Source organism: Bos indicus x Bos taurus, chromosome 6 (assembly GCF_003369695.1).
Source record: "Bos indicus x Bos taurus breed Angus x Brahman F1 hybrid chromosome 6, Bos_hybrid_MaternalHap_v2.0, whole genome shotgun sequence".
In the NCBI taxonomy this organism is placed as follows: domain Eukaryota; kingdom Metazoa; phylum Chordata; class Mammalia; order Artiodactyla; family Bovidae; genus Bos; species Bos indicus x Bos taurus.
In genome coordinates this window covers 34033796-34057120 of record NC_040081.1, presented here as the reverse complement: position 1 = coordinate 34057120, position 23325 = coordinate 34033796, and the positions used below count along the sequence as shown (strand labels likewise).

The window sequence follows — 23325 nt, the reverse complement described above, 5'->3', positions numbered from 1 at the left end:
TTTCTTAGAACTAACCAAAAGAGCCAGTCAATTCTGATGGCATACACTCATAATTTTTCATTTACCTCTGATCTGAAATATGTTTTATATTTTTATTTGTTCCTTCACATTGTGACTTGATTTTGCAATCTGATCAGAGTTGTGGGTGTATTATTCCTTGGGGTCATGATGGTTACAAAATATTATCTGAAGTATTATTTTGTTAGAAGATCTGGTTACTAACATTTTCATGATAAAAATATAAGTCATAGAAAATTTGCATTGAGATTTATTAGATAAACCTGAATACTTAAACCTTTTGCTGTAATTATGTAGTACCCTGTATGCCACACAGTATTTTGAAGTATGATACTTTTGCACTCTGCTTCATAAAAGTAGCTCATCAGATATATTCCTTTTTGCTAGATACTGTTATGTCCATCTCTTTAATATGCTTCTTGTTCATTATAAGTGCTGTTAGCCATACTGCTTAATGAAAGGTACCTCATATGTAGTTTGATTACTGCTCTAATGTTTTCCAGACGTGCTTGATGATGAGCTTGGCATATGAAACAATTTTCTACAGTAATAAAACTAATTAAAGTAGGCAGTCATCCACATACCACTTTCTAATGAATTATAATAAGCTCATTAATCTCTCCCACTCCTATTCCAAAAAATTCATTGATAGGCCTGCATGTAAGAGTAAAATTCTCAGCATTAAAAATGGACAGCTATTACAGAGTCAAAAAAGACTGTGGATTTAAGCTAAAAAATTACAAATGGCTGATCAATACTTTAAATGAAATGTATGGCTTCTAAACTCTGCCCAGATTACTTATTGACAAGATCATTTTCTATTTGAGTTCTCCTATAATTTATTTAACAAAGGAAAATGATTCATTGTATGGTAATAACTTTTCAGCACCTTGAAGACTAAAATTGAATGAACCCACTCCACATTTTTTCCTGGAGATCATATAAGAATGATGAATTGAGTACTTGAGATCAAGTGATAAAAAACACACCCTGTTTTCACTCCAGAGAGTGCTAAAGTATCTGCTCAATATATCAAAACATAATAATTATTTTTTGTTAACTCATTCAAATTTGTGAGACACTTGATGAAGCATCTTAAGAATTGTTATTCCATTCAGTTACAAATAGATTGGCAATGTAGGCCTATTGTTTTAGAGATAATTTTTACTGTGAAAGAGATTAGAATGTTAAACATAGTGCATGGAGAGACAGTTTCTGAACTACAGATGTTAATAGTAAGAAAATATCTTCGGTGGGGTTTATTCTATCTTCATTAAAATTTAATGTTTTAAAAATGTAGCTCATTCCATTCTTAAAGCTAATCACTGCTATACTACACATAAGAATTTGCCCCTTAAGAATTTAAACTAGGAATGTATATTTCAGAATTCATACAGAGTATTTGTAACAGGTTAACCGAAAATAGGCACGTTTTAATATATATTAACATATTCAAAATTGCAATTTACATTCGTGAATTTTTAGTTACTATTTCATAGTTCTTTAGAAAAGAAGAGGTTAGATATTCTGTGAAAAGTATTGTCTTTTGCAAAATAGATGTTTAAAAGTCTGACAGTTTTGTTAGGCAGAAGGTTAGTAAACTTGCCCCTGAGTAGAATGTCTCTCAGGCTGGGTTCAGCTATTAATCTGGTGGCCAGTTGCTATTTTATGTGATAATGAGTTGGTTTTGTGCTGTGAACAGCAGTTAGGGGCTGGGCTTTTGGTACAGGCTCCTCCACTATCTATCTGCATGGTCTTGAGAAAGTTATTTATCATGTGCTCAGTATTTTCACATACAAATGTGAAAATTAGGTGAGATCAGTGTACTCCAAGCTGTCAAAAGTGCCACTGATAGTAAATTTGATATTTTATGTAATTTTAATACAACAGTTTAAAAATGTTGTATGAGGTTAGACAATTTTCCATTTTAATTCCAGCTCAGTTCTTTTGAAATCAAGGTGATACATTTTATAGCATCGAGGTGCCATAAGTCCTTAATATTTCTCTGACATTTTATTGGCATAGCAGTGGGTCTCCTCGTAGTTTCTAAGAGACAGAGAAACATTCTGCTGAAAAGAAGAATGCTGCATGAAAGTCTCATTAAGAGAGGTAAATTTTTGGAAAGTTGTATCAAAGATAACAGAAAATTAAATAAGAGCTTTAGGAAAATTTTCAGAACTCCAACTCACCTTGTTTTGAACAGAAATCCCTTTTTGAAAAAGGGATTTTGCTTTTTTTACTACTCGCTCCAATTAGTAGATCTAATTAATGGTACCTATTAAGAGTTAGCTGTATTTTGAATAAACTCTAATGATGTTCTTTAATACTAATAGGGAATACAACATCATCATAACATCCAACATTTATGTAATGCTAAATGTTGTTGTTCAGTCCCTAAGTCATGTCAGACTCTTTATGACCCTGTGGACTGCAGCATACCAGGCTTCCCTGTCCTTCACTATCTCCCAGAGTTTGCTTAAATTCATGTCCATTGAGTTGGTGATGCCATCCCACCATCTCATCCTCTGTTGCCCCTAAATAACTAATATTTATTGAGTACTTGCAAGGCAGGCACTCCTTCTAAATGATTTATATATATTAACACATATTAGTCTTCATCATTCATTTTAATGTTTACAGCAACCACATAAATTAAACACTAATATTTGTCTCATTTTTTCACATGAGGAAACTGAAGTACCAAGATATAAAGGAATTTGAGAAAGATCAGACTGCTAGTAAAGGAGTTTTTTAATTCTGTAACTATCCAAGTATCCCCATAGATTTCTATTCCTTACTGTTCTCTATCCTGCCACCCCTAGTAAGCTTTAGTTAACTGAATTTTCTCAGCTCTCAACTAGAAGCTTGTTTCTTTCAACATTATTTACCCAGTGTCTGGCATGGGGTAGGCACTCAAAAAGAAACATATGAATGGATTAAGTAATCAATAAATCTCTAATGTTAAAGACAACTTTAAAAGTGCCTCTGCACATAACCTGCTAGACTCTGAGTCCTCAATTTAGCACTTCCTATTATCCCTCCCTCATGCAATTTCCTACTGATAATGTGTCACCATTTCTGCTATTAATCTTGGATAATATGGAATCCAAACACTGTACTTTGATGTCAAAATGTATAGGCTTAGGTGTAAACCCCATTACTTAACTCTGTCCACTACTTAAGCATGTGATATTAGAAGATTTATTTAAACTCACTCGAGTTTAAGCATTTTTAATCTGCACAATATAGATACTAATATCCACAGTATCTATCTAGCAGAATTATTGTACTATCCAAATTAAATGTACTTAAAACACCTAAAAATTATTGGTATATTGTAGCTGTTTTATGAAAGAGACAATATAGAAGACATCCTGGAATGTGAAGTGAAGTGGGCATTGCTGCTAAGCTAAGTGGCTTCAGTCGTGTCCGACTCTGTGCAACCCCAAAGACAGCAGCCCACCAGGCTCCCCCGTCCCTGAGATTCTCCAGGCAAGAACACTGGAGTGGGTTGCCATTTCCTTCTCCAATGCATGAAAGTGAAAAGTGAAAGTGAAGTCGCTCAGTTGTGTCTGACTCCCAGCGACCCCATGGACTGCAGCCCACCAGGCCCCTCTGTCCATGGGATTTTCCAGGCAAGAGTACTGGAATGGGGTGCCATTATGAACAAAGCAAGTAGAGGTGATAGAATTCCACTGAGCTATTTCAAATCCTAAAAGATGATGCTGTTAAAGTGCTATACTCAATATGCCAGCAAATTTGGAAAACTCAGCAGTGGTCACCGGATGAGAAAAGGTCAGTTTGCATTCCAATTCTAAAGAAAGGTTATACCAAATACTAAAGAATGTTCAAACTACTGAACAATTATGCTAATTTCCCATGCTAGCAAGGTAATGATCAAAATCCTTCAACCTAGGCTTCAGGAGTACATAAGCTGAGAACTTTTGTATGTACAAGCTGGATTTAGAAAAGGCAGAGGAATCAGAGATCAAATTGCCAATATCTGCTGGATCACAGAGAAAGAAACGGGACTTAAAAAAAAAAAATCTGCTTTGTTAACTACTGAAAGGCCTTTGACTGTGTGGATCACAGCAAACTCTGGAAAGTTCTTAAAGAGATGGTAAGACCAGACCACCTTACCTGTCCCTTGAGAAACCTGTATGCAGAACAAGAAGTGATAGTTATAACCTTGCATGGAACAACTGACTGATTCAAAATTGGGAAAGAAATATGTCAAGACTCTTTATTGTCACCCTGCTGATTTAACTTCTATGCAGAGTATATCATGTGAAATGCCAGACGGGATGACTCACAAGCTGGAATCAAGATTGCCGAGAGAAATAGCAACAACTCAGGTTTGCAGATGTACCACTTTAATGATAAAAGTGAAGAGGAAATAAAGAACCTCTCAATGAAGCTGAAAGAGGAGAGTGAAAAAACTGGCTTAAACCTCAACATTCAGAAAATTAAGACATCCCATCAGTTCAGTTCACTTCATTCACTCAATCATGTCTGACTCTTTGCAACCTCATGGACTGCAGCACACCAGGTTTCCTTGTCCGTCACCAGCTCCCAGAGCTTACTCAAACTCATGTCCATTGAGTCAGTGATGCCATCCACCCATCTCATCCTCTCTTGTTCCCTACATCTCCAGCCTTCAAACTTCTCCAGCATCAGGGTCTTTTCACATGAGTAAATTCTTCACATAAGGTGGCCAAAGTATTGGAGTTTCAGCTTCAGCATCAGTCCTTCCAGTGAATATTCAGGACTGATTTCCTTTAGGATAGATTGGTTGGATCTCCTTGCAGTCCAAGGGACTCTCAAGAGTCTTCTCCAACACCACAGTTCAGAAGCATAAATTTTTTGGTGCTCAGCTTTCTTTATAGTCCAGCTCTCACATCCATACATGACTACTGGAAAAACCATAGCTTTACTAGATGGACCTTTGTTGGCAAAGTAATGTCTCTGCTTTTTAGTATGCTGTCTAGGTTGGTCATAGCTTTTCTTCCCAGGAGCAAGCATCTTTTAATTTCCTGGCTGCAGTCACCATCTGCATTGATTTTGGAGCCCCAAAAGATAAAGTTTCTCACTGTTTCCATTGTCCCCCCATCTATTTGCCATGAAGTGATGGGACAGGATGCCATGGTCTTAGTTTTCTGAATGTTGAGTTTTAACACAACTTTTCCACTTTCCTCTTTTACTTTCATCAAGAGGCTCTTTAGTCTTCTTTGCTTTCTGCCATAAAGGGTGGTTTCATCTGATTTTCTGAGGTTATAGACTTCTCAAGAGGCAGGTCAGGTGGTCTGGTATTCCCATCTTGCCAGGAGCCAGCATGAGGAACTCCACCCGTGGCAAAGGTCATGAGGAAGGAGGCTTGACATATGCAAAGGTGGGATCGAGCCTCAGGAGTCCCCTTGGAAATTCTCAAGCATCTACCCCTAAAACCAGAGCCTGCCTACTTTACTACTTTGTGTTCTCACTTATACCTCTGACTTAACGGGCGGCTGTCCCCCCACCACCTCTCTCGGAGAAGGAGTTAACTTAAAGCTCCAGTTAATAATAATTCCTGGGCAGGAGTGTTTCAACCTACAAACTCCTCTGAAGGTTCTCTAGCCTGCCTGACAGGCTTGTCTGGCCACATATGATTGCTCACAGCCTCCCAACCGGCACGAGATGCTTTAAACCTTCTAAAAACAGGTTCTTTAGAGAAGTTAAAAAACTAATAGTGTAGTATAGTGGGCTGATTAGAAATTGTATTGGTGAAGGGTTTTTCATTTGTTGAGCCAATGTTTGCTGCTAAGTCTCCACATCCCCTGCCCTTATACACATTAATGAATATATAGAAGAAATAAGTATTAACCTTTGATATTAATCACGTTAGACCTTAGGCTAAGCAAATTCTTTCCTTAATTAAAACCCACTACACCCTCACCCTATAGGAATGTAACTTTATCTGGTACCTTTGGAAGGTGGCATCTGTTTTAAGAATAATCACCCCTGGAGAAATAAGTGTTCTGGTTGACTGACCGCTGTCACAAGGAGAGGGTCATAAATTGTTAGCAGGCCCCCTGGCCAGAAGATGATGTAACACCCCTAAGATACATTTGTATGAAGCACCTGACTTCAATAAAAGTCAGGACTGCTGACCCCGCATGACTTTTGTATAACATCTCAGTGTATAAAAACAGACCTGGAAAAATAAAAAATGGGATCAGTTCCTCGAAACACTGGTCTCCCCATGTCATTCTTTCTCTCACCTTCTGGCTGAATCCCCATCTGGAACATGGAGGCTCGTCAAGCCTACTAATTATGCCTGGACTTCTAAGATCTGACCGGGGAGGCCTTAGTGTCTCCTCTCCTTAGGGAGAATGGGAGGACGCCTGCGGCCTACGTAGGTGACATAAATTCCTTGCCTTGGAATTTTATTAGCTTTCCACGTAAACCAAGTTATTCAGCCTCTTTTCTGCACTGAATTTTCCTACTGAGCTATCCTCGTTCTATTACTCTTTATATCTCTAATTAATATTTAATTAAAGCCATTGTATTCGCCGATGCCGTCTCCCCTTCGAATTTCCCTGGATCCGCCGGGGCTGGACCCCGGCACCATCTCTTTAAGAATTTCCCACAGTTTGTTGTGATCTACACAGTCAAAGGCTTTGGCATAGTCAGTAAAGCAGAAGTAGATGTTTTTCTGGAACTCTCTTGCTTTTTCGATGATCCAGCGGATGTTGGCAATTTGATCTCTGGTTCCTCTGCCTTTTCTAAAACCAGCTTGAACATTTGGAAGTTCATGGTTCACATATTGCTGAAGCCTGGCTTGGAGAATTTTGAGCATTAATTTGCTAGCATGTGAGATGAGCGCAGTTATGCAGTAGTCTGAACACTCTTTGGCCTTGCCTTTCTTTGAGATTGGAATGAAAACTGACCTTTCCAGTCCTGAGGCCATTGCTGAGTTTCCCAATTTTCTGGTACATTGAATGTAGCACTTTAACAGCGTCATCTTTTAAGATTTGAAATAGCTCAGCTGGGATTCCATCGCCTCCACTAGCTTTGCTTCACATTCCAGGATCTGTGGCTCTAGATGAGTGATCACACCATCATGGTTATCTGGGTCATGAAGATCTTTTTTGTATAGTTCTTCTGTGTATTCTTGCCACCTCTTCTTAATATCTTCTGCTTCATTATCTCTATACCATTTCTGTCCTTTATTGTGCCCATCTGTGCATGAAATGTTCCCTTGGTATCTCTAGTTTTCTTGAAGAGATATCTAGTCATTTTCATTCTTTTGTTTTCCTCTATCTTTTCATTGATCACTGAGGAAGGCTATCTTATCTCTCCTTGCTATTCTTTGGAACTCTGCATTCAAATGTGTGTATTTTTCCTTTTCTCCTCTGCCCTTTGCTTCTCTTCTTTTCTCAGCTTCTTAGACAACCATTTTGCCTTTTTGCATTTCTTTTTCTTGAGGTTGGTCTTGATCACTGCCTCCTGTTCAATGTCCCAAACCTCCGTCCATCGTTCTTCAGGCTTTCTGTCTCTCCAATGTAATCCCTTGAATCTCTTTTTCACTTCCATTGTATAATCATAAGGGATTTGATTTAGTGATGTCCCATCACTTCATGGAAAATAAATGGGGGGGATAGTGAAAACAATGACAGATTTTATTTTCTTGGACTCCAAAATTACTGTAAATGGTGACTGCCTCCATGAAATTAAAAAACACTTGCTCCTTGGAAGAAAGGCTATGGCAACTCAGACAACTTATCAAAAAGCAGAGACATCACTTTGACCATCAAGGTCTATCTAGTCAAAGCTATGGTTTTTCCAGTAGTCATGTACGAATGTATGCGTTGAACCGTAAAGAAAGCTGATCCCCAAAGAATTGATGCTTTCGAACTGTGGTGTTGGAGAAGACTCTTGAGAGTCCCTTGAACTGCAAACACATCAAACCTGTCAATCCTAAAAGAAAGCAACCCTTAATATTCATTGGAAGGACTGATGCTGAAGCTGAAGCTCCAATATTTTGCCACCTAATGCAAAGAGCCAACTCATTGGAAGAGACCCTGATGCTGGGAATGCTTGAAAGCAAGAGAAGCAGGTGGCAGAGAATGAGACGGTTAGATAGTATCACCAACTCAAAGAACATGAATTTGAGCAAACTCCAGGAGGTTGTAGACTATAGAAAGCCTGGCCTGCTGTAATCCATAGTGTTGCAAAGAATTGGATGTGGCCTAATTTAAATCAGATGATTTATCCAAAGTGCCTGACATAAAATTGAAACAAAGTACATGTTAGGTGCTTCTTTTAGTAATAATTTTTCTTTCCTTTAAATATTCCACGGTATTTCCTTTAAATATTCCTTCAAATATTCTTTTGGTTTTATATATTGGTCGGGAAAAGAAGATAATTAATGACCTCCTGAGTGAATACATTTGTTAGACTATTTTCATGTAGTCCTCTTTAAAATATAAGCACTGTTTTTGCTTGATAAAAGTATAACTCAAATTATATTGTCTTGAGCACTATGCTTCTTAAAATTACTACCATAAGAAGTAGAAAATTCAGATCTAGTTGCTGCATTTTTTTTAGTGCTGCGAGTTTCCTTTGAACACAATATTACTCTGAGACCACACCACATTTACCATAGATCCAGTAGGTTACATGATTGCTAAATATGTTTCAATAAATATTTTTATTTTCATGTATTTTTTCTAGGATATTGCACATTTAACACTTCAAACACGTTAGTGAAAATTCACACAAACCCCCTAACAAAACAACTCTAATAAAATGAATGTCATAATTTTGTGTATTTTCAGATTTTTGATAAATTTATATTTCATTTAGAATTCTATTTTAAAATGTGTATTTTTCATGGTATTCCTTAGACTTTGTAACCATCATTTTAAAAAATGCATATTTTATTGCTTTACCATTGCTTAGTAATAATTCTTCAATTGTATACTTAGGTTGCCTTCAGTATTTCAACATTATAATGTTGGGTATGTATGGCATGACTGCTTATTTTCAGTCTTAAAGGATGTTTTCTTTAACTAGCAGGGCTGGGATGCGGTAAGGATGGGGTATTAGTATCAGGGCATTTATTCACATTTTCTCCCATGCCTGGAGTTTATTACTTTTCTTACCATATTTTGATTACATGTGAAAAAGAATTTGAATAATTGCGTATCTCCATGAACTTTATCACATACTGGTTATCAGTTGAAGTGACTTTGATGAAACTGACTTGTCTAGAAATTTTGATCAATGTTGAGTGGGTAGAATGTGGTGCTGTTTCTAAGTGTGTGGTGGTGAGTGCCCTGGCACCTGCACAAAAGGCATGACAGAAACCTCTGGGGCTTGTCTGAATGAGTAGATGAGTCAGACATAACGGCAAAAATACTACTACATGCATAGACTCCAGTAGACACCTGTGCCTCTTCCCATGCTCAAGAATCAGATAGTGACTCAATATGCAAGTATGAGAATGCTTTATGTTTATAATGTAAAGGCATAAAGAACTACTGCTACATTAGATATGCTGAGAAGCCCATATTAACATAATAGCCTTAGGTTAGAAATAAAAATAGGCACTTGAAGAGTTTTAAGGGTAGGAGACAAAATAGAAAAAGGTCATGGTTTATGTACTCTCTTTTCTGTCCTTTTTATTTGTTCATTTAGTAATTATTAAAAAATCATGTATCAATTCAATTACATATAATCTATAAGAAGGTCCGGTATTTGAAAATTATGTCTGTGTGTTAGTTTTCTAGGGCTGCTGTAATAAAGTACCACAAACTGAGTAGCTTAAATGACAGAGATTTATTGTCTCAGAGTTCCAGAGATCAAGATGTCAGCAGAACTGTGCTCCCTTTGAAGGCACTAAGAAAGGATATGCCCCAGGTCTCTCCCGGTTATTGGTAGTTCCTTGCTCTGTGATAGCATAGTTTCAGTCTTCACATGGTGTTCCTTTCCTGTGCATTATTCTGAGTCCAGTTCTCTCCTTTTAGTAAAGACATCAGTCTTATTGCATTAGGGGCCTATTTTGTTCGAGTGTTTTTTAATCAATTATATCTGCAGTGACTCTCTTTCTAATAAAGTCACATTGTGAGGTACTGGAGATTAGTATTTCAATATATGAACTTTAAGGGGACACATTCAGTTTTTAACAATCTCTTACATGATTTAAGTTGTTTATAAAGAGGATCTTTTTTTATTATTGAAGCATCATCAAGAAAAGGTTATTTCATTCCCTTCTGTTCATGGGTACTTCTCTGCCTACAGATAGCTAGTTTCTCCTCCTATGTACTGGATCTCATCCCTTGACTCTTGAAGGTTTTTCCACTCATAGTTATTCCCTCTTTCACCTGTATTTGTTTAACTTCTCCATTCTTACCAAGTCCTTCTCATTAGTCTTTTTACCTGTTCAGTGTTTTCCATGTAATGTACTTGCACAGCATATCTCGATCCTATTAGCTACTATTCTTCATTCTTGGAAGAAGCTTTAATTTCCAAGTGTGTAGTTGGTAACTCCTTATTTCTCCCTCATCTTCAGCTTGCTTCTGAGTCCACTGTAGTCTAAAGTCTGCTTCTAACACACCACCTGATTTGTTAAATATCCATGGTGACTGATATTTTTGATAAGCCCTTAATTCACTTCATCTTTGTTGCATTCAGCATTATTATCGCCTTCTCTTTCTAAAACCTATTCCTTGCCTTGTCTGTTAAGCCACCACGCTTTCTCATTTTCAGTTTTCTTCACAATCACTTCTTTTCCTCTCTCAGTTATTGATTTTCCACTACATCAATATACTAGTGATTTCCAAATTTCATCTCTTGACCAGATCTCTCTCTTTGGAGCCCATGCATAGCCAATAAGTTGTATTTCTTCATAGCCATGCATTGTTACATAGCCAGCTCATGCCGTATTTCTTCAGTTGGATGTACAAGGGACCTTAAAATTAAACTTAGTGTCTTTTCTTCATCTTAAATTCTTCCACCTCAAATTGTATTTACTCTTAACAAGAATGAGCCATACTTACATTCTCTGAGTAGACCTTCCAGAAACTTAATGTCATCTTTGTCTCCCCTTCTCATTTTTCCCTTTCACTCCACACACATACAGTCGAGTCCATCTTTTAAATAACTTCAAATTCACTCCTACAGCATCTTACTTTAAATTCTAATGATTTCTTACCTGAATTATTAAAACAGTGTCTTAATTTCAACAAATTATAGTTTTGGGTTGCTATCTCCTATTCCAGGGGATCTTCCCAAGCCAGAGATTGAACTGGCGTCCTTGCGTCTCCTGCATTGTCAGGCAGATTCTGTACTGCTGAGCCACCTGGGAAACCCCTAGCTCTATTATTAGTAATTGATTTATCAGGATCACATGGCTAAATTGTGATACAACAAAGACTCAAATGCAAATCTTCTCTGCTTTGATTGAGTGACAACAAGAGGTAATATGAAAAAACATTGATAAATTTGTAAGTTTTGTGTTGTAGTAGACAATAGCTTTTGAGATAATATACTGTTGCTTAATGATAATCTAAATCTTCCCTTAATTTAAAAAATCTTTTCTGTTTTCTGATGCAAGTTAATTATGTGATTGGTGTAGGCAGGCATTCAGTACATAAGCAACCATTGGAAATTATACCTATTCTGTAAATCAAAACTGCTTCTTTTCCCAAATTCATGTCTTAAAGACTCCCATTTTACAATGTACATATAATGAGTAATTGAAGATACTACTCTATGCTGTTACTGTCCACTGCATATATGCATGCTAAGTCACTTCAGCTGTGCCTAATTCTTTGCTACTCTATGGACTGTATGGAGCAGACGATGGCAACCCATTCCAGTACTCTTGCATGAAAGTGAAAAGCGAAAGGAGGAGTCTGGTAGGCTGCAGTCCATGGGGTCACGAAGAGTCGGACACGACTGAGTGACTTCACTTTCGCTTTTCACTTTCATGCATTGGAGAAGGAAATGGCAACCCACTCCAGTGTTCTTGCCTGGAGAATCCCAGGTATGGGGGAGCCTGGTGGGCTGCTGTCTATAGGGTCGCACAGAGTCAGACACGACTCAGATGACTTACCAGCAGCAGCAGTAGCAGCAGCAGCAGCAGCAGCAGCAGCAGCAGTTATGGACTGTAGACCACCAGGATCCTCTGTGCCCTGGGGTTCTCCAGGCAAGAATAGTGGAGTGGGTTGCCATGCTCTCCTCCAGGGGATGTTCCCCTACCAGGGATCAAACCCACATCTCTGCGTTGGCAGGCACATTGTTTACCACTGGCACCACTTGGGAAGCCCTACTCTCCACTAGTGCTCTAAAAAAGAACAGAGCATGATCTTTACTCCTTTCCTTACTACCTGATATTAGTTTATGTTCTGTAGCTGTGATCTGTAGCTTCAGCTAATGTTCCTTGCGTTTTTGCAACTTAGTCATCTGACTTCCCAGACTGCCTGAAACCGCTGCTTAAATTGAATCACGTTATCTATGATTCCTGTACAGCACAACATTGAATCCTTCTCTTTGTTCTCCTACCCAGAATTTTACAATTATGCCAGAATTCTTGAAAAAATAATCCTTACAGTATTACTTATTTCTGTATTCTTTATCATTGTCACAATTCAGCATCCTATAAAATGGGATAGTACCATTTCTGAGATGTGCTAATATTAGGAATATCTCTCTAGTTTTTACTTTCTTTAATAATATATACAACTTGAAAAATTTTCTCTACCTTTATTGTGCAAAAAAATATATATGCATTGCCAGGCAGTACCCAATATTATCCCCACTGTCCTTCTTCTCTTTCTGGGCCCTCATAAATATCCAGGGCCCAAGAGCCATCTCAGCTATCTTATCCCAGGAGAAATGGCAAAAGAGTACCCAAGGCCTGCAGCCGGCTCCTGCCAGGACTGTTTTACGAGATTTAAAGATTCTTTTGATAGTGGGATCTTGGATCTGACACACTAACACTCAGATGAGAGACAGAACTCTTTGTAACTTAACCCTTTCAAATGAGAGAAGGCTGCTAGGCAGAGTCATGGAGAAGATTGCCCCACTGGGGGCCAAGTAATGGTGAATTGGAGCCAAAGGGTGCATTTTATATATGGCAAGCAGGACGGGATTGGCAGGGTTTCCAACACTCCCTAAGGACTGGCTAATTTGAATAATTTCAAGAAATCTAGGGTGTGGAGGCTGTCTCTAGTTGCGTGGTACGTGGCCTGATGGGGCTGTTACCTAATGGCACTGTAGTATGAGGACCAGATAAAGGAAGTGTTTGGAGTATGGTCTTAATCAGCTATTGAAGAGGGGAACTGGCCTCTATCCAAGACCTCAAAACTAAGTCAAAATAGCATTTCAAACAAAGTGAACAAAACAACTGTACTATGCACTTATGGGTAAGGAATGGGGTGTGTTTGATGTATTTTATTACTTTTCCTTCCCAGCAACTAAAGTTTATGTGCTGTGTGTGTGTTCTTGGTCACTCAGTTGTGTCTGACTCTTTGCGACCCCATAGACTGTAGTTCACCAGGCTCCACTGTCCATGGGGATTCTCCAGGCAAGAATACTGGAGTGGGTTGCCATTTCCTTCTCCAGGGGATCTTCCCAACCCAGGGAGAGAACCCAGGTCTCCCACCTTGCAGGCCGATTCTTTAATGTCTGAGCCACCAGGGAAGTTCATAGTTATGTTCAAACCTAATTCTCTTAGTTTAGTCAGGATGTTGAGAGATAAGATGTCCTCTACTCCTTTCCTAAAACATGAAAAACAAGTAAGCATGCCTTCATAACGAAAAGGAACTTTTTACAGGCCAATTTTAGCCATTTCGTGGTTTTTTTTTTTCCTGTATAGTCTATGTTGTGGGAAGAGTCACTTAAACAATTGCTTACCTTCTTAAAGAAATTTAAGTGTAATGTGATAAGTGTGCTTCCCTTCTGTGAGGAAAGAAAAAAATACTAGCATCAGACAAATCCCAAGACCTCTTAAAGATACTGATTTCCCCAAGAATCTCATACCAAACGAGTACAGTAGGACAAATGAACATTATCATTTATTGACTTTCTCTGTTGAGAAGCTCATTGTTGGTGAGTTTGTAAAAATATTTATGTCTTAAGTAATTCATAATTGATGTTGGTGAAACCCATGGGTTTAGGAGATCAAGAAACTAATTTGTCATGCTTATTGTAATTCATTAGGACACAGAGAAATTTGCTTTCATCCTTTTACTCACAAAATATTATCATTCTAAGAAGGCTTTAGAAAATGAAATACAAATGTTTGTTTTTTTAATTTTTAATTTTCACCATAAACACTGTGTGAAACAAAGAACAGAGTAATAAAAACTTTGAGTAAATATTTTTTGTAAGGATTATAACTTAGGTTAATATTCTCTATTTACTCTATAATAAAAACTATGTAAGATGTAGAAGATCTTACATATTAGAAGTTATGCAACTCAAGTGTTTTCTCATTAATATAGTAAAGTGAATGTAAGCAGACTCTAACAACTTGGAAAAGACAAGGCCATAGTCTCATGGGATTGTTTTATTAGGTTGGTGCAAACATAACTGCGGTTTTGGATCATAAATTTTAAATCATTATAACTAGGCTCAAATAATCGTTATTAATCACAATCAGACCCGTTACAGTCAACACATTTTTGCCAATAGCATAAAAATCCATGCTTCAGGACTCAGTGAACTCTTGCAAAGCATTTTCTGCATCCTGCTGGTTGTGGAAATACTCTCCCTGCAAGAAGTTGTCAAAATGTTTGAGAAAGTGGTAGTCAGTTGGCGAGAGGTCAGGTGAATATGGCAGATGAGGTAAAACTTTGTACCCCAACTTTTGAAGCATCGGTTGTGTGATATGTGGTCTGGCATTGTCATGAAGAAGAATTTGGCCCTTTCTGCTGACCAGTGCCAGCTGTGTGTGTTGTGGTTTTCAGTGCATCTCATCGATTTACTGAGTGTAAGTCTCAGATATAATGGTTTTACCAGGATTCAGAAAGCCGTAGTTGTAATCAGACAGTCAGCAGACCACCAAACAATGGCCTTGACCCTTTTCTGATGCAAGTTTGGCTTTAGGAAGTGCTTTGGAACTTCCTCTCAATCCAGTCACTGAGTTGGCCATCATCAGCAGTTGTCATATAAAATCCACTTTTCGTTGCACATTACAGTCCAATCTAAAAATGGTTTGTCGTTTTTGCTTAGAATAAGATTACACTTCAAAACGACAATTTTTTTTTATTGTGGTCAGCTCATGAGACACCCACTTATCAAGTTTTTTCACCTGTAGTTGTAACAGGATTAGCTCTGATGATTGCTCTCTATTGGTCATTGTCAATTTCTGATGGCCAGCCACTATACTCCTCAGCTTCAAGGGTCTCATCTCCTTTGCAAAACTTCTTGAACCACCACTGCACCAGTTCCTGGGCCAGATTTATTGTTGTGAGTTGTCTCCACTGCTTTAGGACCCATTTTGAACTCAAATAGCTCAAATTTGCTTTTGTCTAACATCATTCCCATATTCTAAAATACATATCAAATAAATAGCAAGTAATGTCATTAGCAAAAAAAAAATGGAGAAATGTGCATTAAAATTATGTATAACATAATCACATTTATGTAAAATATATTACAATATTAAATGGCAAATTTCAACAATGCAAAAATTGTAATTACTTTCACCAACTTAATAAAATAGCAACTTTCTCAGTGGAGGCTAATGTTTTTAATTGTTTCAAAAATTATCAGAATACAATGTATTCTGTAAAGAGACTAATGGACACAACTTAACGGTCTTGGCATTATTCATTAATGGTTTCATTTAATTTGACCTTTTATACAGTCATCTTCTCTGCTTAATTTCTATGAACAAAGCCCTGCTTATCCTGCCCCCTGCTTATCCTAGAAATGTACCATTTTGTTCCATAACTGGTCACCAAAAATTCTGACAGCAAAACAAGATTCTATGCATGGAAAATGAAAGGCACTCAGTTGTGTCCGACTCTTTGCCTTCCCATGGACTATACAGTCCATGGAATTCTCTAGGCCAGAATACTAGAGTGGGTAGTCTTTCCCTTCTCCAGGGGATCTTCCCAACCCAGAGATGGAACCCAGGTCTCCCTCATTGCAGACAGGTTCTTTACCAGCTGAACCACAAATAAAGCCCATGTTTTATAAATTAGAAAGCCTTAGCTTAAGGTATTATTATCATTATCTTGAAAGATAGCCAATATACCACTATGTTAAGGGATAATGCTGTTTACTGATTTGATTTATATTCTTAGAAATACATGTCTAAGGTGCTTACTTTGAACACCTTTTATGCCTTTTTAAAATTTTGTATTGCTATGTAAACAATATTTTTAAAAAACACAATGTTTTTGTAAATATTCAATGGAATGTTAGTTCATCTCTGAAGTCAATGACATTATAAATCAAATCTAGAATGTATATATATATATTTATTTATTTAATATGTATTTACTTTTGGCTGTGCTGGGTCTTTGTTGCTGTGTACACACTTTCTCAATGGCACCCCACTCCAGTACTCTTGCCTGGAAAATCCCATGGACGGAGGAGCCTGGTAGGCTGCAGTCCATGAGGTAGCTAAGAGTTGGACACGGCTGAGCGACTTCACTTTTCACTTTCATCCACTGGAGAAGGAAATGGCAACCCACTCCAGTGTTCTTGCCTGGAGAATCCCAGGGACAGGGGAGCCTGGTAGGAGGCCGTCTATGGGGTCGCATAGAGTCGGACACAACTGAAGCGACTTAGCAGCAGTAGCAGCACACACTTTCTCTAGCTGCAGAAAGCAGGGCTACTCTCTGTTGTGGTGTGAGAGCTTCTCATTGCTGTGGCTTCTCTTGTTGTGACACATAGGCTCTAGGCACACAGGCTTCAGTGGTTGCATCACATGGGCTCAGTAGTTGCTGCTCATGGGCTCCAGAATACAGGCTCTGTAGTTGGTACATGAGCTTAGTTCCCCTGTGGCATGTGGGATCGTCCCAGACCAGGGATCAAGCCAGTGTCCCCTGCATTGCAAGGTGGATTCTTAACCACTGGACTACCACAGAAGCCCCTAGAATCTTTTTAAATTGAATGCTTATGAAAAGAAAATTTTGTAGCATGGTGTAGCAGTTGTTGATACTGAAATGACTTTTAAAATATTTTAAAAATTGTTTTAAACTAAATAAACAATTAGGGTGGTGTTTTATTGACTGTGCTTTCAGGATTTGAAAAGCAGGCTCTGTTATAGCTCTGTGTAGATGATTATATGCCTGCACTGGTTTATTTCACTAGCTACCCAGTTGTTGCAGGTAACATGCTGCTTTGTTAGCATAACGATTACATGAAGTCAGGTGTTTCAGTAGAACTGCAAAATACACTGTCAATTATTGTATATTTTGTGTTTTCTGATCTCTGTCCTTCTGTCTTCTCCTACCATATTCCTATTTCTTTTTTCTCTGTTTTCACTTGTTCATAATAATCTGTCCTTGTTTACTCTGATAGAATTGTCCGTTTCCTTTATTTTTTGATCTTTTGACCTTTTCACTTACCAGAATGAGGGAACAGCTTGTAAGTCATAAAATAAAGCCCTCCAGAGAAAGGACCACAAGTCTATAAATAGAGTCATGATGACTCAGTACCAATTTTGACATGTTTTTGTAAATATTAGCCAAGAATTATGTTTATAATTTTACCTGAAGAATTATGTGAAGATTCATGAGTTAGAAATTAATTTTTTAATCTGCATTTCTAATTTCAGCATAAGATAATTTTTGAGATGATTTACAGTATCTGCTTGCCTTTAATTTCTTGGAACTTGATTTCTATTCATACATGTTTCAAACAATGAGGTGATTCTAATTCAGGCAAAAATAAATGATAGGAATATATGGGAGTGAAGTCAGCTAAATGAATTTGGGGCAAATTAACCAAATATTCATGTGTCTGGCTTTAATTTTCCAAATTTAGAAAATAAAAGTAAAATAAGAATTTTTAAGAAATTATTACATCTGTATTTTTAATTCTCCTGTATGTTAAATACTGAGAATATATTTATATTACACATGAAATAAATTTGAAAGTTACAATAAATATAACTTTAATCACAAAAATCATACTTTAAATCAAAAAATATTTTTAATTAGCTGTATATATTTTATATACCTATGAGTCATAATTCACACTAATTCTAATTGTAATCATTTAATTTGTCCATATGTTCTGATGATCTCTATAACAAATCATCCCCAAACTTAATGGCTTAAAACTATACTTTTATTTTGTTCACAATTTTACAAGTCAGGAATTTGGGAATGATTTAGCTCTGGCAGTTATGATGAGATACTGGTCAGAGCTTTGGTCATCTAAAGACTTCACTAGGCTAAGTATGTAGATGACTCGTTCTCAGGATCGAAAGTTGATGCCGCTGATCCTGGGTGTGTCCTTAAGAGGCTGTCAAAGAAAATGAAATGTAGTTTGGACTTTTTAGCATGACTGCTGTGTTCCTTCTACAGGGGAGGAACTTGAGAGGTACATTCTAAGAGACCATCCTGGGAACTGAAATCTGATCTTGTCCTGAGAATCAGACAGAATTACTTCCATTGTATTCACCTGGTCAAGCAAGGCCATAAGACCAACCCATATCCAAGAAGAGAACATTAGATTCCATCTTTCATTTGGAATAGTAGCAAAGGATTTGTAACCCCTTTAATCCACCATAAGTTCCATATTTATGAATAATTATGGATTAGGAAATCTAGAATTGATTTTAGTCCTAGAATCAGTTATATTTGAGTGAGAAACAAAGGATGCCATAATTATTCAATTATATATTTTCATAAGTAATATGCCTTTAATTTAATGTAAGGTTAATTGGTTACATTAGCCTGTATTAATGGATGTTAATAGCAGTATTTTAAAAAACCAAGAATATTAAAATCTAGTTAATTGTACACACCAAGAGAATTTCTAACTAAATAGAGCATTCTATCAAACATGTCCCAGAATTGGCACAGATAATGAGAATATTGGGGGAATACTGATTCATCTGAGAGTAGCTTTCATTTAAGTAACTATTGTTTAAAGGTTTCATCTTGTGTGTTAGACAGATACGCCTATGAATTTTGCCAAAAGTACATATAACAACCAAAAACAGAACTGTAGGTGGCCAAGATTCATTTGCAAAGTCATTGATAAAGAAAAGACCTTTATAATGTCTTTGGCTTCTGATATCATATGATAAATTAAATTTATGTTTTAATATACATTATTCCTTAAGTAAATGCAAATGATATATTAACACCTACCTGATTTAAAGCTGTGAGATTAAGAACTTCTTGAAAAAACGTTCCAGAGCTGGGGGGAAACAAATCAGATAATTGTGTAAAGGCAGCTTGTTTTTGGAAAATAATTTTGTTTACAATTTCTATTAGCCACAATATAGGTAAACCTTCATTTTAAATGAATTCATTGACAAAATATCAATTAATACACAAAAATATTGTATAACATTCAGCTAAGAAACAGTAGATTCAGGCTAAGGCTCAGATTCTCTTTCAATAAAGGACTCACTACCCAGCTGCAACTTCTGTAGTTAGCTAACTGCCTCCAGCTGAAGTCAAGCTCAGCACTGTGTGGTGTGAGACAATAGATTACCAGCAGCAGCTGAGATCTAGCTCATGTGGCAGCTCCCACCCAATGACTGAACGGGGAGTGGGAGGTGAACCCACCCACTTTCCTTCCACAGGGCATTCCTCTCATAGGCAGTCTTGGAGTTGGAGCTCCTGGTTTAGCTGGTGGAGGATTTGTCAGGTATGACTCATGGTCCACTGTTCCCCTTTCCCAATTCTGATTCTTCTTTTCTTATCACATAGCTTTATTCTTTAATATATCTTTTAAACCCTTCAGTAAACCTTTGGTACTTTTAGGGTTTCCCTGTTGGCTCAATGGTAACAAATCTGCCAATGCAAGAGACACAGGTTCAATCTCTGGGTGGGAAAGATTCCCTGGAGAAGGAAATGGTAACCCACTCCAGTGTTCTTGCCTGAGAAATCCCATGGGCAGAGGAGCCTGGTAGGCTACAGTCATGGGTTGCAGAAGAGTTGAATATGACTTAGCATTTAAACAACAACAATGCTTAACCCTACCTCAATATTTGTTTCCTAAAAAAAAACAACAGCCCTTAACTCTACCTAAATATTTATTTCCTAGAGAAAAGGTGATATTATTTTATTTATGAAGGGGATTAGTTTTTCTTAAGTGAGGTATTAGGCAAGACTGGAAATATGGGAATGTAAGTACTAAGCAGTAGAGTTTTTGTCAGAGTTTATGATAATAGGAGATCTCCTATTATCAATAGATCTCTTATTATCAATCTCTACCATAATGTCCATGGAACTCAAAGAAGTTAATTAATGAGCAGGAAGCCACAAAGAGAGCTTAGTGAAGTACCCAGAATTTGCCCTTAGATACCTCTGATTCTAAGAGACATGATTTTATTACCTATCTTTAAGCCTGCAATCTTTTTCTTTGCATTATCGAGCAAGCTATGCCTTTTTACCATTAACATTGTAACATGTAACATTTAGACCCTGTGAAAATAAATATTAAAATGATGAGTATAAGTTCTATGAAAGCTCATGATTAAGGGAAGAAACAGGGCGGCTATGAAATAAAAGTGACAGAGATAATTAGCATCTCCCAGTCAACTGGCTGTCTGAAAATGAAAAGAGGTATTAGTAAATTTGAATCATATATTCTGTATTGCTTAGACTAAAAGTAGAAATTAGCACCATAAGAACTAGAATAAACAAATACTGTTTTCTCTAATTCATTAGCTGTGTTCTTTCTTGTCAACTCAGATAAAGATCTGCTCAAGTGGGTTAGGGAAACAAGCAAACAACCCTTGAAGTATTTAGTGTTGTATGAAATGATGGGTGATTTAGACACTGGGAAACATGACTTCATGCTGAAGGGAAATAAAATGACAAGGGAAAGCTCCCACCCAGAGTAAGGAATAATGTTTGGAATGCCTCCTATATCATGAGAAATTGTGGGCAATAGAAGCGTTGCAGCCCAGAGATACACATGTGTAAAGCAAGAAGACATCAAAGAAACCATGTTCTGCAGCTTTATTCTGTAGGAATGAGCGCAGGTTATAAGAAAGTTGGAAGTGAAAACATACCATTCCAGAAATATGCAAGTAGTTGAGAATTAAAGGCACCATATGTTGTGCTAAAGAGTTTTGACTCCCCCCCCCCACCTCTGAAAGAAATGATTAGCTGTTACATTAAGAAATGATGTAATTAATTCCCATTTAGGAAAATTTCTCTTGCAGATGAGAAAGGTGATAGACATAGAACCAGTTCAGAGACTTACTACAGTAAGTCAGATATGAAGCAATGGATACCTAGAGTAAATCCATGAGAAATAGAAAGGAATGAGTCCAAGAAATACCCAGAAGATTGAGATCAAAGAATTGGGTACCAGACTGGGGTCAGATTGTGTATGAGCTGAGAGTATGGGATGCTTTTCTGGCTATTTTTAGAAATACGATAACAGGAGGAATACATGGAAATAATTTTTGAAATAGGAAGACCATGAAATTTTAGTTGGAATGTCTATAGGATGTTGAGTGTATGCTCAGTAAATAATTATATTTGTGGGCTGAAGTCTGGAAGATAGGTTTAGATTAAGTATTTATAAGTAAGTTTCCAGCATAGAATAATAGAGGTCACAGATGTGGGTGTACTGTATACATGGAGGCTGTGACTGAGGGTTCATGCAGAGTGACAAGGTTAAATACTCAAAGACAGAGCTCTAATGAAAGGGAAAAATGTTACAGAGCTATCATTAAAGATAAAGGCCATAATACAGCCATTCATTTGAGAATGAATATTTAATCATAACAGAAAAAAGGATAAAGTATCTCTTTTGAAGTATAATTACTTTTATCCCACTGATTATGTATGCACAAGAATAGGAGAACAGAATTTAGGATGAATCCCTGATTTCTGTCTTAGTCCGATTTCCCTTTGTCCATTTTGTTATCTATCAGAAAAATGTGCATATATATCATATATAGCATAATATCTTTTCATACATTAGTTTGTTTTGAAACAGTATATTATGGAAAACATCAGATTGTAGAAGAACTTTGTTTTATTAGGCATATGCAGTTACCTCCCACTGCGTGCAACTGACCTTTCTTATCAAGAGTGAAGGGAAAGGGCTAAATCTATTATTCTGTCTGTTTGATGTTTTTACAGGATATAATGAAAGATGAATGCTCAATGCTGAAGCTGCAGCTGAAAGAGAAGGATGAACTAATTTCCCAACTTCAGGAAGAACTGGTAAGTGTGAACAATAGTTGTCCCATGGGTGTATTTTCCTTGCAAGGCTATTTGCTCTAAACAGTTTAACTTATTTATTAACACTAAAATTGTTAGTGACTTATAAACTGTTAATGATTCAATTTGATTATAAATTTTATAATCCTACAGTAATGAAGATTTGATGCTCTGAAAAGAGAATGTTTGATAGTATGTATTGAACTTTATATTATTCCAGAAATAGATTACTGACCCAGAATTAGGTATTTCAATTGTACCTATCAAAAATTGTGAAGACTAAGGCCACGTTTTATTTTGTAAAGTGCAAGACTTAAGTCCATACTGCCGTACCTAGAGACACAGTCATGTAATATGAAATAAAGTACTGAGTAATTTTGCAGACAAAAGCCAATTTTACTTAAGGGTACCAAAAATCTGTTAACCTAATGAGACTTTGTTAATAAAGACATATAAATCCCCAATTATCTAAAAGCTATACACAAACATGATATTGTAGTTCATGTTTTCTGGTTTGTTTTTTTTTAAGATGTGACATCACAAATGTATTAAATCATAGTTTTATAACATGAACGCACATTTGGTAGGTAACAAGAATAGCAGTGGGCATTATTTTTTAAAGTATGTGCTGTCAACAAATATGATATTATGTATATGAATAGTATTTTGTAATATAACACATTTAATCTGGATAGAAATAAAGAATTCTCCAAAACAAAAATGAGAAAGTAATGAGAACTTAAAAAAAAAAAAAAAAAAGAGTTCTTAAGAATACCAGTAAAATAAAGACATACAATAAGAGGCCCTGACTTCTTATCCAAGATCGAGAAAACAAATTCCAGTCAATGATGTTCTTTATGATGATTTAAGATTTGACGACTTTAACAGTGATGTATTATGTAATTATTAAATACAATTAAATGACAAAACAATTTTCTAG

The 23325-nt window shown here is 36.8% G+C and overlaps 1 protein-coding gene across 4 annotated transcripts in view; it reads left to right on the top strand.

The window, feature by feature from the left end:
• Positions 1-23325, top strand: part of CCSER1 (coiled-coil serine rich protein 1) — a 1492403-nt gene that overhangs the window by 687683 nt on the left and 781395 nt on the right. For all 4 annotated transcript variants that reach the window (XM_027544062.1, XM_027544063.1, XM_027544064.1 and 1 more), the window contains exon 8: positions 22305-22388. In XM_027544062.1, coding sequence (XP_027399863.1) covers positions 22305-22388 — 84 coding nt within the window. The remainder of the gene's footprint in view (positions 1-22304; positions 22389-23325) is intronic.